The sequence below is a fragment of the Vulpes vulpes genome, chromosome X (assembly GCF_048418805.1).
Source record: "Vulpes vulpes isolate BD-2025 chromosome X, VulVul3, whole genome shotgun sequence".
In the NCBI taxonomy this organism is placed as follows: Eukaryota; Metazoa; Chordata; class Mammalia; order Carnivora; family Canidae; genus Vulpes; species Vulpes vulpes.
The window spans coordinates 7,900,971-7,916,068 of NC_132796.1; the positions used below are offsets into that span (position 1 = coordinate 7,900,971).

Below are 15,098 nucleotides of genomic sequence, written 5' to 3' on the forward strand. Positions count from 1 at the left end.
AGAGGGTTATGTTAATACGAAAAGCAATGGGTCACACTTAATAAAGAACATTCTTTTGACTTGTGACTGATACAGAGCTGCTGAATGCTGCTGCTTTATCACCCTAAAGTATGCATGAGAAACTTCAGAGGGCCCGGGTGACTTCTTCCAACCCAAAAGCCAACAAATTCCCTCTGGAATCTTCTTTTTTTATAGTCTTAAATCAGAAAATATGCATGTGGTGCTCTGTGCTAGAATAAAAGGGTAGTTCATCAGCAGATCTTCCGAGCACAAGAGGAGACGTTAGCATTAGCTTGACTCTAAGTTTATACTTTTAGCAGAGAGAAACAGCTGATTGATAACAATTTTCAAATTGTTCTGGGATGCATTTGCATGACCGAGGCAACAATCATTGATAGAATGAATAGATTTTTTTTTTAATTTAAGGAACCAGTTCTCACCTTTCCTCCTTTACCTTGTAAATGGCATAGAGACCTCCGATTGCAAATCAAAGGGCATCAGCACACAGTTCAAAATCTGGAAAAGGTGGTGGGGTAAGATGTCGACTACGCATAACGAGCACAGACTCTAGATCCTTCAGTGCAAAGAAACCTCTGCCCAAAATGGGTTACCCTTAATACCACTTTAAAAGGAAAATCACGGAGCTGCTCGTGTCTCCAAAAGAACTGAACGAGCATTAGTAACTTATTAGTGTCTCACTTGGCATTTCAAGACAAGTCACTGGCAAAACTAGAGAAAGCCGTCATAAGGTTCCTAGAATGTTCACCTGGTAGGGACCTTAATGATTTTTGTAATTCAGACCCTCTTTTCTCCCCCAGCCCAACAAAGTGAAAGGGCAGAGCTTCCAGGTTAGCCGAATGCCCCCTACCTCCGGCTAATTCAGGACCCACCTGGCAACAGGAACCAGGACCTCTGTACCTACCACTCCTGCCCACCTGCACTCCTTTCTTTAAAAATATATTTTGTAACAGAAGCTGGTGCATTCTGGAAGATGGGAATTCCAGACAGATAATTATCAGCTTAAGTATAAATATGGATGATCCCTAACTTTCTGCCTGATTCTTTCCGATTTTAAAGCAGCATGTACAATCTCAGCAGTGAAACTCATGTCAAGGAGAACTGAGTAAAGTAGCAGATGGCAGGACAACTGCAATGGCCCATGTCAAAATACCACACCTTACAATCGGAAAAGAAGTGTCCGAAGACTGCAGTGAGCTAACACTGCTGCCTGCCCGATGCCCGCAGGCGGCATCCCGGACCTTGAGGAGTAGTACTGAGTCCTGGGAAACATCTTTCTTTTCTCTCTCTCAAAAATAAACTCGGTCTAGAAGCTGGATTTGGTCAGTCGGTCATTAACCTTGAAATCTTGACTCCTTCTTTAAAAGAGGAAAAGCCCATGAGCTTTGAGTCTGTTGTGGTCCTGCGGGCCCGGGACAGAGCACAGTGCCGGGCACATAGTAGGTCCCCGGTGAATATTTGTGGGCTATTTGAGTTAATAGGGAGGAGCGAAGATACTGGCAGGAGACCCTGGGCATCCTGTCATGTTAATCGGATAATGTGCAACATTCTGTCCTGCTACAAACTCCAGGGGAAATGCACACCCTCTTTTCCAGAAGCAGACCAGCTGCACCCCAAGGTACCCTGCAGCATTTTCTCCCCAGAGTGCACTAGCCACACGCTCAGATCACGGAGCGGTCCTGCCTCCCGTCCAGTTCTATTCTCGTTCTTGCAGCATATGTGACCGAAGGCTGAATGGGCGAACCTGGGTCCCAGGAGCCTCATTCTCAGCCCCGCCGGCGAGGCGGCAGCAGGGCCCGGCTTCTGGCCCCTAACGCAGTGTCCGCAGCGCGGGGCAAAGGAACGCGGGCTGCGGGGGGCGGGGGCTCCCGTTCTAAGGTGCAGCCGAGTTTCTAAGCAGGTGACCCTCGGGGGTGACGCACGCGACACCGTCCACCCCCTGACCCCGACCGAGGACCTCTAGGGAGGCTCGGATCCCATCGACCCCGCGCCGTCCCCTCCCGGGCCGGCCAAGTGGCGCCCCCTGTCGCCTCTGCGAGCGCCGGGACACTCACCGCGTAGTGCAGCTGCGGTTTCTCGCGGTACACCGGGTCCCCCATGTCGCCACCGAGAAGGAGTGACGGGCTCCCGAGCGCAGCCTGGGGTCGCGGCAGCTCTCCGTGGTCCCCCTATTTCACCGCCATCCCGGGGCAGCCCCCGGACGCGAGCCCCGTTCCCTGCGCCCCGGGCGCGGTGCGAAGCCCGCAGGCACCCGCGTCCCGCCGAGAAGCCGACAGGGACCGGGAGGAGGTGGCGGCAGCGGCGAAGGGAAGGAGGAGGAGGAGGAGGAGGAGGAGGAGGAGGAGGAGGAGGAGGAGAGGGGGGAGGAGGGGGAGGAGGGGAGGGGAGCGGCCGAGTCAGATGGGATGGGCGGGCGCTTAATTCCTTCCGCTCCTGGCGGGCTCCTGTCGCGGCCGCCGCCGCCAGCTGTTGGGGGCTGCAGCGCCCAAGCGCGCCCACGACAGGTGTCAGGGCGCCCGGCTCCCCCCGCCACTCCGCCCCTGCCAGGCCGTGGCGCCCGGGCTGCCAGCGCCGGGGCGGCTAAGCGCTCCACGCCAGCGAGAGGGCGAGCTCGGCTCTGCAAGAAAGAGCGACTTTCGCTAACTTTGAAAGGGGTGTGGGCCTGCCTGCCGCGGGAAGGCGATTCGGAACCGCTCTGGCGAGGGCGGAGTCTCAGTGGCCCGAAAGCCCTCCTTTGGGAGAGGCTCCGAGGCGGGGACCCTAGGACAGGGGCCAAGCGATGCAGCCTCGGGGAGCTGCGGACGGGAAGAAGGCCGGCCCGATGCTGGCCTGAGCGCGCCACTTTGGGTAAACTGAGTCCCGGGCGGCTTGCGGGACCTGGGCCTGTCCGGGGAAGCCCGCTAGAAGCGGGAGTCCCGAAGAATCTGCTGGAACGCAAGGACTGGTGTTGGTGCCAGGCTGGATCTGAGTTGCGGGGTGGGGACGGGGCTCAAAGCACCGCTTTCTACGTCTTAGCTCTTAGGTGCAAACCGGAAAAGGACACAGCAAGAATTTGGAAGACAAAAGACTCACACTCTTGGCTAATGCTGCCAGACGAACCAAGTAATGTTTAGCACACACGGGAGGGTCACACCACCACGAAAAACTGGCCTCCGCTCTGCTGCAGCCCCTTGTGAAAGCCTGCGCTTTAAAACACCCTGGATAAGAGAGCTCAGGTCCCTCCCTGGGCCTGGCCTTCTGTGATTTATGTGCAGCTTCCCACAGGCTAAGTCCAGACAAAGGCAGGGTCTCGGGCCAGAGTGGAGGCTCCAGACCCACTGAAATCCATCAATCCAAGTCCAAGAAGGGAAGCTTTCCAGTGGAAGGTGGGTCTGTGGGTGGCTTGTCTCAATTCTTCAGGGTCCCCACGGTACTCGACTTGCTGAATGGCTCTTCCCCTGCTCTGTATAGGTGTACAGGGTAGGGAGGAGGGGTGTCCCCCGTGTTTGAGCCCTCACAATTTAGTTGAACCACCCAACCAATACAATATTAGCATGTAATATTTTTTTTAATTAACTTTTATTGGTGTTCAATTTACCAACATACAGAAAAACACCCAGTGCTCATCCTGTCAAGTGTCCCCCTCAGTGCCCGTCACCCACTCACCCCCACCCCCCGCCCTCCTCCCCTTCCACGCATGTAATATTTTAAAAGCAATGGCATCATAATTGTAAATATAGAAATTGTAATAAAAAAAAAACTGGGAATGTGAAGCCAGGGGCACAGATATCCTGAGAAATCTACTACTAGGTATTCCCATGACCGGTCATCTTTCTGGAAAACTCTAAGATTGCATCTGCTAAAGCTGATTATATACCTGCCCTCTGCTCCAGGAATTCTACTCCTAGATATATAGAGAAATGGGTACGAATGGCCTCCTCATGCACAAGAATATTTATAATCCTTAGGTAGAATCACCAAAATGGAAACAATCCAAATGTCCCTCAGCTGCTCTGTGATGAGCCAACCGAGCTCTGTCCATACAGTGAGATATTACTCAGCAACGAAAGGAAAATAATACTGATGCACACAATGACACGGATTATTCTCCCAAATGGTGAGAGAAAGAAATCATCCACAAAACAGGAGACAATGTATGATTCTATTTATTCCAGACTTGAAACTTAAATGTTGACCTGAAAGAGGCCAATGGGACTGACCTATGGCGACAGAAGCCAGAACAGGGATAAATAAACAAGTAAATAAATATAAACAAATAAATATCTATTACCAAGATAGGGAGTTAGTATTGACTGGGCAGGGGATACAAGGGAACCTTCTGGGGTGCTGGAAATAGTCTGTATCTTGATCTGTATGACCGCTACCCGAGTACACCCATATGTAAAAATTCACTGAGCAGTACAGTTCAGGTCGGCGTAATTGACTCCTTTCACTGTGTATTTTATACGGCAATAGCATCAAAGTAAGTTTATTTTTTTAAAGATTTTATTTTGTTTATTCATGAGAGACAGAGAGAGAGAGAGAGAGAGAGGCAGAGACACAGGCAGAGGGAGAAGCAGGCTCCATGCAGGGAGCCCAACCTGGGACTCGATCCCAGGTCTCCAGGATCACACCCTGGGCTGAAGGCGGCACTAAACCACTGGGCCACCCTGGCTGCCCCAAAATAAGTTTAGAATCAGTCCCCTGCCCCAAGCAGGAACTTATGACCAGAGTGCGCCTATCTTAAGAGAAAGTCGACGTCACCGCTTGCCCTAGCCTCCCGCAGCCCAGCCTGCCGGGTGTCCTTCCCCCGCCACGTGGGAGAATAGAGCATGCCCACTCACCTTGGGGCCCCCCCCCCCCCCGCTCCCTCACACACCCAGACGGAGCTGGAAAAATGACATGCTCAAGTCGCCCCTTCGCTTTCACTCTGCTCTGCTGCTTAAAGCAGCCTTTAGAGCTATGACGGCAAACATGCATAGGATGAGGCAAAGAACTAGCATAAGCTCCACCATACAGCACCGTTCAGAGAGTGCAGCCAGGACCAACTTAGGGACCTTTGCCCCACTGCGGTCGGTTTAGAAGGATGCACACCCCAGCTTTAGGATTTCTTTCTCTATCATACCTGCCTTTAAACCTCCGAAGCTAAAAATCCCTTTCCCTGCAGAAACTGTTTCATTATTAATACAAACAACACAAGATGGGTCCCTGGATTTAACACACCTTGGCCACAGTGCTTTGATCGTGACCCCTGAGTAAGCTGCCTCCAAGTTACATTGGCTCACCTCACATTTTGTTTGTGTGCCACCTTTGAAAAATGTATCGTCACTAAACAGCATCATCCTGAGCCAGAAATAATCCACCATTCCTGACTGTGTGCTTACATCCTAGGAAGGACTCCTGGCTGCTAACATATTTCTTGCTCAATTGTCATTGCTAAGTCAGAGTTAAATTCTTTTTTTTTTTAATTTTATTTATTTATGATAGTCACATACACAGAGAGAGACAGAGAGAGGCAGAGACACAGGCAGAGGGAGAAGCAGGCTCCATGCACCGGGAGCCCGACGTGGGATTCGATCCCGGGTCTCCAGGATCGCACCCTGGGCCAAAGGCAGGCGCCAAACCGCTGCGCCACCCAGGGATCCCTAGAGTTAAATTCTTAAGTGCAATAGGGCTGTTTTTCTGTGTTTGCAAGGTCTGGGGAGATCAGCAAAGCATTTAAGAAAAGAAACCAACAATTCGTGCTGCAGGACTCTTAGGCTCACCTCAGAGTGAGTCTTACACCTTTTCTTAAGATTTTAATTATTTATTCATGAGAGACACACAGAGAGAGGCAGAGACATAGGCAGAGGGAGAAGCAGGCTCCCTGTGGGGAGCCCGGAACCCCAGGATCATGGCCTGAGCCAAAGGCAGACACTCAACCACCGAGCCACCCAGGTGCCCCCTACACCTTTTCAATTCTCAGTCTGCTCATTCAAGACTCAAGAAGAGACCTAGAACTCTGAAAGTTTAATCATTCACTCCGTTGCTCATCCAGTAAATATATTTAAGTCGCACACAATTTGCAGGTACTGTCCTGGGTCATTTAAACTATGTGTCAACACGGCAGGTGGTTTTGAAATCCAGGTTTTGTCTGTTGGGTGACTGCGGGAGATGACACAGGGCACGTGAAACTTGTCCCAGAGAAGGCTGAAGTTCATCCCATTTACTCGCTAGGTTAAGAACCTGCGTGGCTAATGTTCTCTTTTAGTTAGTCAGCTTTTCAAAAAAACAATAAATTTCTCTGATGTTTATCATTTCCCCCAGAGAGAACTCTAGGAGTTCCTCCACTAGTCTCACTTTTAAGAAAAAAAAAAAAAGTGTCACTGTCACAGTGGAATTTCCTCGTCTTCCTGCCCCCAAACGGTACAGCATTTTCAGGACTGCAGGCTGGCCCTTGCCACCAGAGCACTGAAATTAAAATCCTTGTTTGCATTCACTCTGCCTGCCTATAAGCTGAGTTGACATTTTCCACACTTCATGCCAGCCCGAGGGTGATTACTTTCTCAGGAAAACTAGATCTAAAGCCATGGCAGCAAACTCAACTTCAAGGTTGAGAAGGAGCCGAGGGCCCATCTGAGCACTAAATCCTATTTAGGAGGGGTGCGTGGGTGGCTCAGTGGTTGAGCATCTGCCTTTGGCTCAGGTCATGATCCTGGGGTCCCGGGATCGAGTCCCACATCGGGCTCCCTGCAGGAAGGCTTCTTCTCCCTCTGCCTGTGTCTCTGCCCCTCTCTCTCTCTCTCTCTGTCTGTGTCTCTCATGAATAAATAAATAAAATCTTTAAAAAAAAATATTTGGGAGAGGAGGATAAGCCCCTGCTTGGAGGCCCAGCCTGGCTACAGAGTAGCTCTGAGACCCTTTTGGGTGGGGACCCCTTCCTTAAAACCCAGTGCCTACACTCTTCCATCCTACTATCTTGTCAACCCACCTGCTAGAGTATTTTTCAAATTTTGAAATTAAAAAAATTGACAACATATAATGTGCAGCTTAATGAATTATTGCAAAACATACGCCCATCATAACCATCACTGAGGTCAACAAATAGAATATTGCTGGTGTGGTCTATGTATACAATGGAATATTACTCAGCAATTAGAAACGACAAATACCCACCATTTGCTTCAACGTGGATGGAACTGGAGGGTATTATGCTGAGTGAAATAAGTCAATCGGAGAAGGACAAACAGTGTATGTTCTCATTCATTTGGGGAATATGAATAATAGTGAAAGGGAATATAAAGGAAGGGAAAAGAAATGTTGGGAAATATCAGGAAGGGAGACAGAACATAAAGGGAGACTCCTAACTCGGGGAAACGAACTAGGGGTGGTGGAAGGGGAGGAGGGCGGGTGTTGGAGGGGAATGGGTGACGGGCACTGAGGTGGACACTTGATGGGATGAGCACTGGGTGTTTTTCTGTATGTTGGTAAATTGAACACCAATAAAAATTAATTAAAAAATAAAATAAAATAAAATTTACATAAAAAAATAAAAATAATAAATTCTAAAAAAAAAAGAATATTGCTGGTGTCTCAGAGAGCCCCATGTCCCTGGCTACATTGTAACACCCTCTCCCAATCCCAGGGGCAGGCACTACCCTGTGTTTTATGGACTGTACCCCATTGCTTCCCTCTTACAGCAAGGTTTCTCAACCCTAGCACTGTTGACATTGGCAAACCAATAATTTTCCGCTCCCCCACCAGTTTTGTTGAGATATAACTAACATATAACATTGTTTAAAGTATATGACTTGATAATCTGATACCTGTATATACTGTGAAATAATTACTGCAATAAGATGAGTTCATACTTCCGTCAGCTCACATAGCTACCATATTTTGTGTGTGTGGTGAGAACACTGACGATCTATTCTTTTAAATTTTTTCTTTTTTTTAAGATTTTTTTATTTATTTATTTATTCATGAGAGATACAGAGAGAGGCAGAGACATAGGCAGAGGGAGAAGCAGGCTCCTCGCTGGGAGCCGGATGTGGGACTCGATCCCAGGACCCCGGGATCATGACCTGAACCGAAGGCTTTGCTCAACCGCTGAGCCACCTGGGTGCCCCTAAACACTTTAAGTATACAATACAGTACTGGTAATTACAGTCACTGCACCATACACTAGATTCCCCAGAACTTACTCATCTTATAACTGGAAGTCTGTACCATTTGACCATCATCTCCTCATTTCCCCCACCCCAGGCAACCACCATTCTACTGTGTTTCTATGAACTTCTTTCTCTTTTTTCAGATTCCACATATAAGTGAGATCATCAGTACTTGTCTCTCTGTGACTTATTTCACTTAATATAATGCACTTAAGGTCCATCCAGGTTTTTGTCAATGGTAGGACCTCCTTTTGCTGTGGCCAAAATATGTGTATGTACACACACACACACACACACACACACACACACGGGGAGGGGGGAGGAGAGAACAGAGGGAGGGGTGTCATATTTTATTTATCCATTTAACTGCAGATAGATACTTAGGTTGTTTTCATATCTTGGCTATTGTAAATAATGCTGCAATGGATGTGGTAGGGCCGATATCTTTTTGAGATCCTAACTCCAATCTTTTCGCATGTACACCCAGAAGCTGCATTGCTCTGTGTGCAAATCACACAGTAGTTCTGTTTTTAATTTTTAATTTGTTAAAGAACCCCCATACGATTTTCCACAGTAGCTACACCAATTTACGTCCCCACCAACAGTGCCCTAGGGTTCCCTTTTCTCCACATCCTCGCCAACACTTGGTATCGTGTGTCTTTTTGATAAAAGCCACCCTGACAGGTGAGGTGATATCTCATTGTGGTTTTGATTTGCATTTCCCTGATGACAAGTGATGGTGACCAACTTTTCATGTGTCTGCTGGTCATCTGGATGTCTTCTTTGGAAAAATGTCTATTCAGGTCCTTTGTTTAAATTGGATTACTTGGGTTTGTTTGATTTTTTTGTTTCTGTTTTGTTGTTGTTGTTGTTGTTGTTGTTCTTTGCTATTATTTCGATAATAGCCCTTCATCAGATACATGGTTTGCAGATATTTTCTCCCATTCCTTCTGCCTTTTCATTTTGTTGATTGCTTCCTTTGCTGTGCAGAATGATGTCACCCCACCTGTTTACTCTTGCTTTTGTCTCTTGGAGTTTTGGTATCATACTGACAATTCTTTACTGTGGAGGCTGTCCTACGGACTGTAGGCTATTTAGCACATCCCCAGCATCTACCCACTAGATGCCAGCATTATCTCCTTCCCCCAGTTGTGACAACCAAAAATGTCTCCAGACATTAACAAACACCCTCTGGGGTAGGGGCAAGACCATCCCTGCTTTGTAGGAAGTTAAGCATCCATAAATATTAGATCTCAGTGTTGCCTCTTTTCTTTATGTAAATGATTCACAAGTATGTTTTATTACATGTGGCTCCCTTTACTCAACATTATGCTTTTAAGGTTCTTCTATGTTGTATGTGGCCATAGCTTGTTCATTCCCATTGCTATCCAGTATTTCATTGTATGTGTTTACCTCTGTTTATCTTTTCAATTGTGATGGACATTTGTGTCCTTTCCAGTTTTGGACTACTGAAAACCATACTGCTTGAACATCACTACACACATCTCCTCATACACAAGTGCATGCATTTTTGTAGGGTGCAGAGCTAGAAACAGAATTGCTAGGTCCTAGGTATGCATGTCTCTAACTTTACTGGACAATGCCCAATGCTTTTCTGAACTGATTGTACCAATTAGAATCTTTATTTACACTACAGTATAAATAGACCAAACATAGTTTATATAAAGACTGAACATAGTTTAGAGTTGTCTCTCTTCTAGGTTTTCTCATGGGGCTACAAAGACAAAATTCAGGAAATCAAACTCTAGGATCAGGAAGGAGAGATGGGGAAGAAGCTTAAGATCCTCTTTGTCCCAAATCACATGTCTCCTGTAAGTGAAGAACTTACCAGCCCCACTAGGGTCCTGGTATAGGGTCACAATTGCTGACTCCATCCATATGCACAGGTAAAAATAATGGATACATCAGTCATGCCTTTGGGGGAAGACATTTTATTTGCAGAAGTTCAGCATACTGGGGTGGGGGGGACACAATATCTCAGTGACCCAACTATAAAAGTAAGTGCCATTTATGGAATTACCAGTTTGTTCCATAGCCATAATTTCTCCCCTTCTTAACTCTAACAGGGATGTGGAGATGAGAGGGTTCCAGGGAAGAATAAAGGGTCCCATTCCTTTCTCCAGGTGGACTCGGAGAGATAGTTCCCAGCCTGAAGACACATCTACCCCGAAGACCCATGAATGAGGAATTCCTGGGGGTGCTAAGAATGGTGCCTGGAGCTGTGGTGACACAGGACAGAGAAAAAAAGAGAAGAATGCCCCGGCATCTCCTAGGACTATTGCCTTCAGCCTTGATTTTTGCTACAAAGAATATCAAGAAGCTGTACATCAGCCAGAACTGACAACGTGATGATTTGTGAATGTAGCAGGCAAAGACAAGGAAGTGAAGGTGAGAATAAACTGACCATTAAAATAGGTTCAGCTTGGCATCACTGGTTTGTCCTTTGCCTGCCATTTTGATATTTTCACTGGAGAACTGCTGCTACTCGATGTCAGGGAGCCAGGGAAAGTGCCCTTCAAAAATATCCACAGAGAGATGTTTCTAAAATAATTTTTTTTTATTCAAGGGTCAATAGGCAAAAGAGGAGGCTACAATCCCTCTAGTTATGACTTCCCCCCAAAACAGTGTGAGAATCAGGAAACTGCTTTTCATTATATCCATAATCTAATGTTAGCCTCTTGCCTTTGCACAACCAATTATAACTTCCTTTCCTCCGCACGGTGCCGCAAGCATGGAAAGCCTGCGGAACACTCATGGCAACCCCAATGCTGCAGGTGCTGGAATTATTATTTGAAGCAATAACAATTCCACTAATTATTGAACATGTACGTCACTGGTCCTTTGTTCAACTAGATGCTTTTCGAATAGCAAATCTGTATCCTCACAATAATAGTGTGAGGAAAAGTATGATTAGCCCCATTTCATTCATGAGGGTGATTAACTTGCTTTGCACATCTGGTACATGGTGGAGTTGAGATGTAAATGAAAGTTGGGTCCATGTCTCTTTGCAGGCCACTCCAGTACGTTTCAAAGTAGAGACTCTTTTTGATAAGTCAGGCTCATCTATTAGATTCTTATGGGGCCTTCTTATAAAAAGAGGTCAGACACTTACCAGTGCCCCATCCATATCTCCTAGGCCAGTAATTCTTCTTTGCCCCAGAGGAACACTTGGCAATGTCTGGAGACATTTTTGGTTGTCACAAAATGTGTGTGTGGGGGGGGGGGGCGATGGTTGCTACTTGTGTCTAGTGAGTAGAAGCCAGGGATGTTGCCAAACATTCTACAATGTGCAGGACAGCCACCCTCTCCCCAAACAAAGAACTATCCTGCCAAAAATGTCAAGAGTGCCAAGGTTGAGAAACCCTCCCTAGACGTAAGAAATTCATCCTTTAATAATTTCCACTTAGTAATGCATCTCACACCAACAACAAATTTTCTTTCAGTGCAGTGGGTAATGCTTCACCCAAGAGAACAAGGAGAAATATCCTCAGAGCAGAAGAGTAGGGCTTGGCAACAGGACTTACACACAAATTGGTCTCCAGGCAACACAGCACATTGAAAGGCTAATAGGTAGGGTAAGAACTGGCCATCTCTGTGACCCAAATGAACAGCTATCGAGTCCTTGGGAGCACTTGACCAGTCACCCAATGAAGCCACTGTTACAACCTCAAAAACCCCTCATTTCGGAGGGTTTTTTAGCAATATTATGAATGATGGCACCTGGCATTACTCTGGTTCCTGGAGCTTTCAAAGCAATTTCACATGTAATAGTGTCTACCCCCCTCCTTAATCTGTTTTGTGATTATGATTTTCATTTTTCATAGGGAGCAGGACATATAAGGCAAATAGTAAGAATTTGTTGCCAGAAGTATAATAAAACAAGGAGAATGAAACAGAGTGCCCCTCACATGCCAAGTCACCTAAACCTGTCTGTATTCCATTAATCCACCAAATAGGGAGGATGAACCAGAGGGTTCCAGATCTCCAAGAAATGCTTGGTACATAGAGGCTGAACACCAACAGATCAGCAGGGACTTCCCTGCCTTGCTATACAATGAGAGCCAACCAAAAAACACTGTTCCAAGCTTAGTTTCTTGATTTGTTTTCTTTGGGACCATGCTCTATAAAAGTGGTTCTCAACTAGGGGCAATTTTGTCCCTCAGGGAATATTTGGCAATGTCTGGAGATATTTTTTTTTGTCACAAATGTGAGTGGGGGCATGAAGTTCTCCTAGTATTTAATGGATAGATGCCAAGGATGCTTCTAAACATCCCACAATGAACAAAATACACCCCCCACACACACACACACCCCACCCCAGCCCTGCCAACACACACATACACAGCAAAGAATGTTTTGGCCCTAGATGCCAGTAGGACTGAAGTTGAGAAAATTTATAGATAAAACTGTTCTGGTCAAAATAATCCTAATACATCAGAATCTAAGCATCAGACTAGGACTTTTTCATTATTTCAATTTTAAATGCCATCCTTCTTCATAAACACAGCACATTTGGACAGATACGACCTGCAGAGATTATAAGATTTCTTCTCCCTCTCAGCAGAAGACAGAACAAAAGAAAAAGGGATCAGAAATAAATGGCTAATCAGTGTTTCTGAAAGTATGGTCTTTAGCACCACATGCATCAAAACCACTGGCAGGGGGGGATTTTTTTTTTTTTAAATCCGATTGTGAGGACTTTTTTTTTTTTTTTTTTTTTTTTGTGAGGACCTCTTAAACACACCGTGAATGAGAATCTCTTGGAGCACCTCCTCAGGATTGACATTTTTAGCAAGATCCCTTGACTGTTATCACATACAACACAGCTGGAAAACCACTGATGCCATGGTAGTAAGATGCAGAAACGAATGCCTAGGGATGCCGAATGACTTATTCCAGGTCATGCAGCTAGTGTGAGACAGTGTCAGAACCCATCCTGCCCTGTGGATTGAATGCTACAGGAAGGTAGAAAACATTCCTAACTCCATGACTAACAGCCGGAATCAGATCCATTTATAGTTATGAAAGAGTAAATGAACATAACATTTGGCCCAGTTCAGCAACACCTAGGTAGGGCCTGTTAAGTGACTTGCAACATTTTTCCTGTGGTTTTTATCAAGTTTTCTCCCCATTGTCTTTCTGACTAACGGTAAAAGGAATGCTACACGTGACTTCTTTCAAAGCTCTTAGGATAACTGATCTCCATTAAACTTTATTTTTCAAAACCATGGAATTCCTTCTTCTTGCATTAACATGTCAAAAAATGACAAATGTGTGTAAATCACACAAATTATTAGTCCTTTTAGATTTTCCAAAGGGAAAATCCCTTCAGAGCCTATTGAAAAACCTTCCCACCTAGAAATAATTCCTTGTCTCCCATCTTAGCAAAATAAAGTTGCCAGCCACTATTTCCCTATGGTTGATAGGAAAGTCTGAGATTTGGAACAAAGGAAAGCTGGTTTGTACATCATAACAGACAATGTGACAACTTCAAGGCTATCAGTTTGCATTTCTGTAAGTCCCATTTCTACAGTGGAATGATCGAAAGAACAAAGAAAACTCAGTCTGTGAAAGCTGAAGAAGGCCATGGAGACAATGATGAATGATTTGAAGGGACATCATGTGTAAGAAAGGAAAGTCTTGTCAGTTTTCTCCAGAAGGCTGGACAAGGATCAAGAGTGGAAATTATGAAGACTTGGATTTTGGCTCAACATAAGAAAAAAGCTTCTACATTTAACCTGGCAATTCTACTCCTAGGTATATAACAAAAAGGAATTAAAATATCTGTCGACACAAAAACTTGTACTCTTACGTTCAAAGCACCGTTACTTAGAATAGCCTAAAATGGAAACCACTCAAATGTCTATCAACTGACTAATGGATAAACAAAATGTGGTCTATCTGTACAACGGAAGATTATTTGGCCATAATAAGGAATGAAATACTGTTATATGATAAAACATGGATGAACCTTAAAAACATCATGCTGAGAGAAAGAAGCCAGTCACAAAAGACCACATTTATCATATGATTCCATTCATTACCAATGTCCAGAATAGGCAAATCCACAAATACCAAAGTAGATCTGTGCTTGCCTAGGGCTGGGGAGATGAGAGGACGGGGAGTTGAGGAGGTGGTAGCTAAAAAGTACAGGGTTTCTTTTTAAGGTGATGAAAATGGTCTAAAACTGATTGTAGAGATGGTTGTGCAACTCTGAATATACTAAAAACCATTGAATTGTTGATTTCAAATGGCTGAACTGTATGAAATGTGGATCTGAGCTCCATAAAGCTATTAGGAAGAAAGAAAGTGGCACTTGGGTGGCTCAGTGGGTTAAACATCGACTCTTGAATTTCAGCTCAGGTCATGATCTCAGGATTGTGAGATGGAGCCCCATATTGGGCTCCATGCTCAGTGGGGAGTCTGCTTCTCTCTCTCTCTCTCTCTCTCTCTCTCTCTCTCTGCCCCTACCCCAGCTCATGTGCATGTGTGCACTCTCTCACTCAAATGAATAAATCTTAAAAAAAAAAAAAAGAAGGAGGAGGAGGAAAGGAGAGAGGGAGGGGAGGAAGGAGGTCTTCATAATAAATTTGGTGGTGCCAGAGAAGGCAGGCAGCTATCCCGGGACATGGTGATTTCTTCTTCCTGCCAACATTTAATAACCTGAGCTTGGATGACCATCAGCTGGAGAGGCCGCACTACATGGGAAGTTTCACTATTGGACCTACAACTCTAAAATGTCAGAGTTGATGTTTTATCCCTTTTTTGTTTCCCTGATTACAACATGAGTGGGTCAAGGCTAAAGACCGGCTTCTATTAATTTATTCAGTCCATTCTTCCGACCATTCTTTCAATGCTAACTGAGGGCAAGGACCTATACTACTCGTCTCAATGATACAGTTGCTGCTTGCCTCAGGCAGAGTTCTCCAG

At 45.6% G+C, this 15,098-nt stretch overlaps 1 protein-coding gene across 2 annotated transcripts in view; it reads right to left on the reverse strand.

Annotated features, from left to right (window-relative positions):
• The window catches only part of ARHGAP6 (Rho GTPase activating protein 6), a 480,227-nt gene that overhangs the window by 244,479 nt on the left and 220,650 nt on the right, over positions 1 to 15,098 (reverse strand). The window contains exon 1 of one of the 2 annotated variants that reach the window (XM_026015284.2): positions 2,073 to 2,505. The exons of the other annotated variant lie outside the window; for it this stretch is intronic. Within the exon in view, the coding sequence (XP_025871069.1) occupies positions 2,073 to 2,117 (45 nt within the window). The 5' untranslated portion in view covers positions 2,118 to 2,505. Of the gene's footprint in view, positions 1 to 2,072; positions 2,506 to 15,098 lie in introns of those variants that run through there. 2 annotated transcript variants of the gene reach the window in all.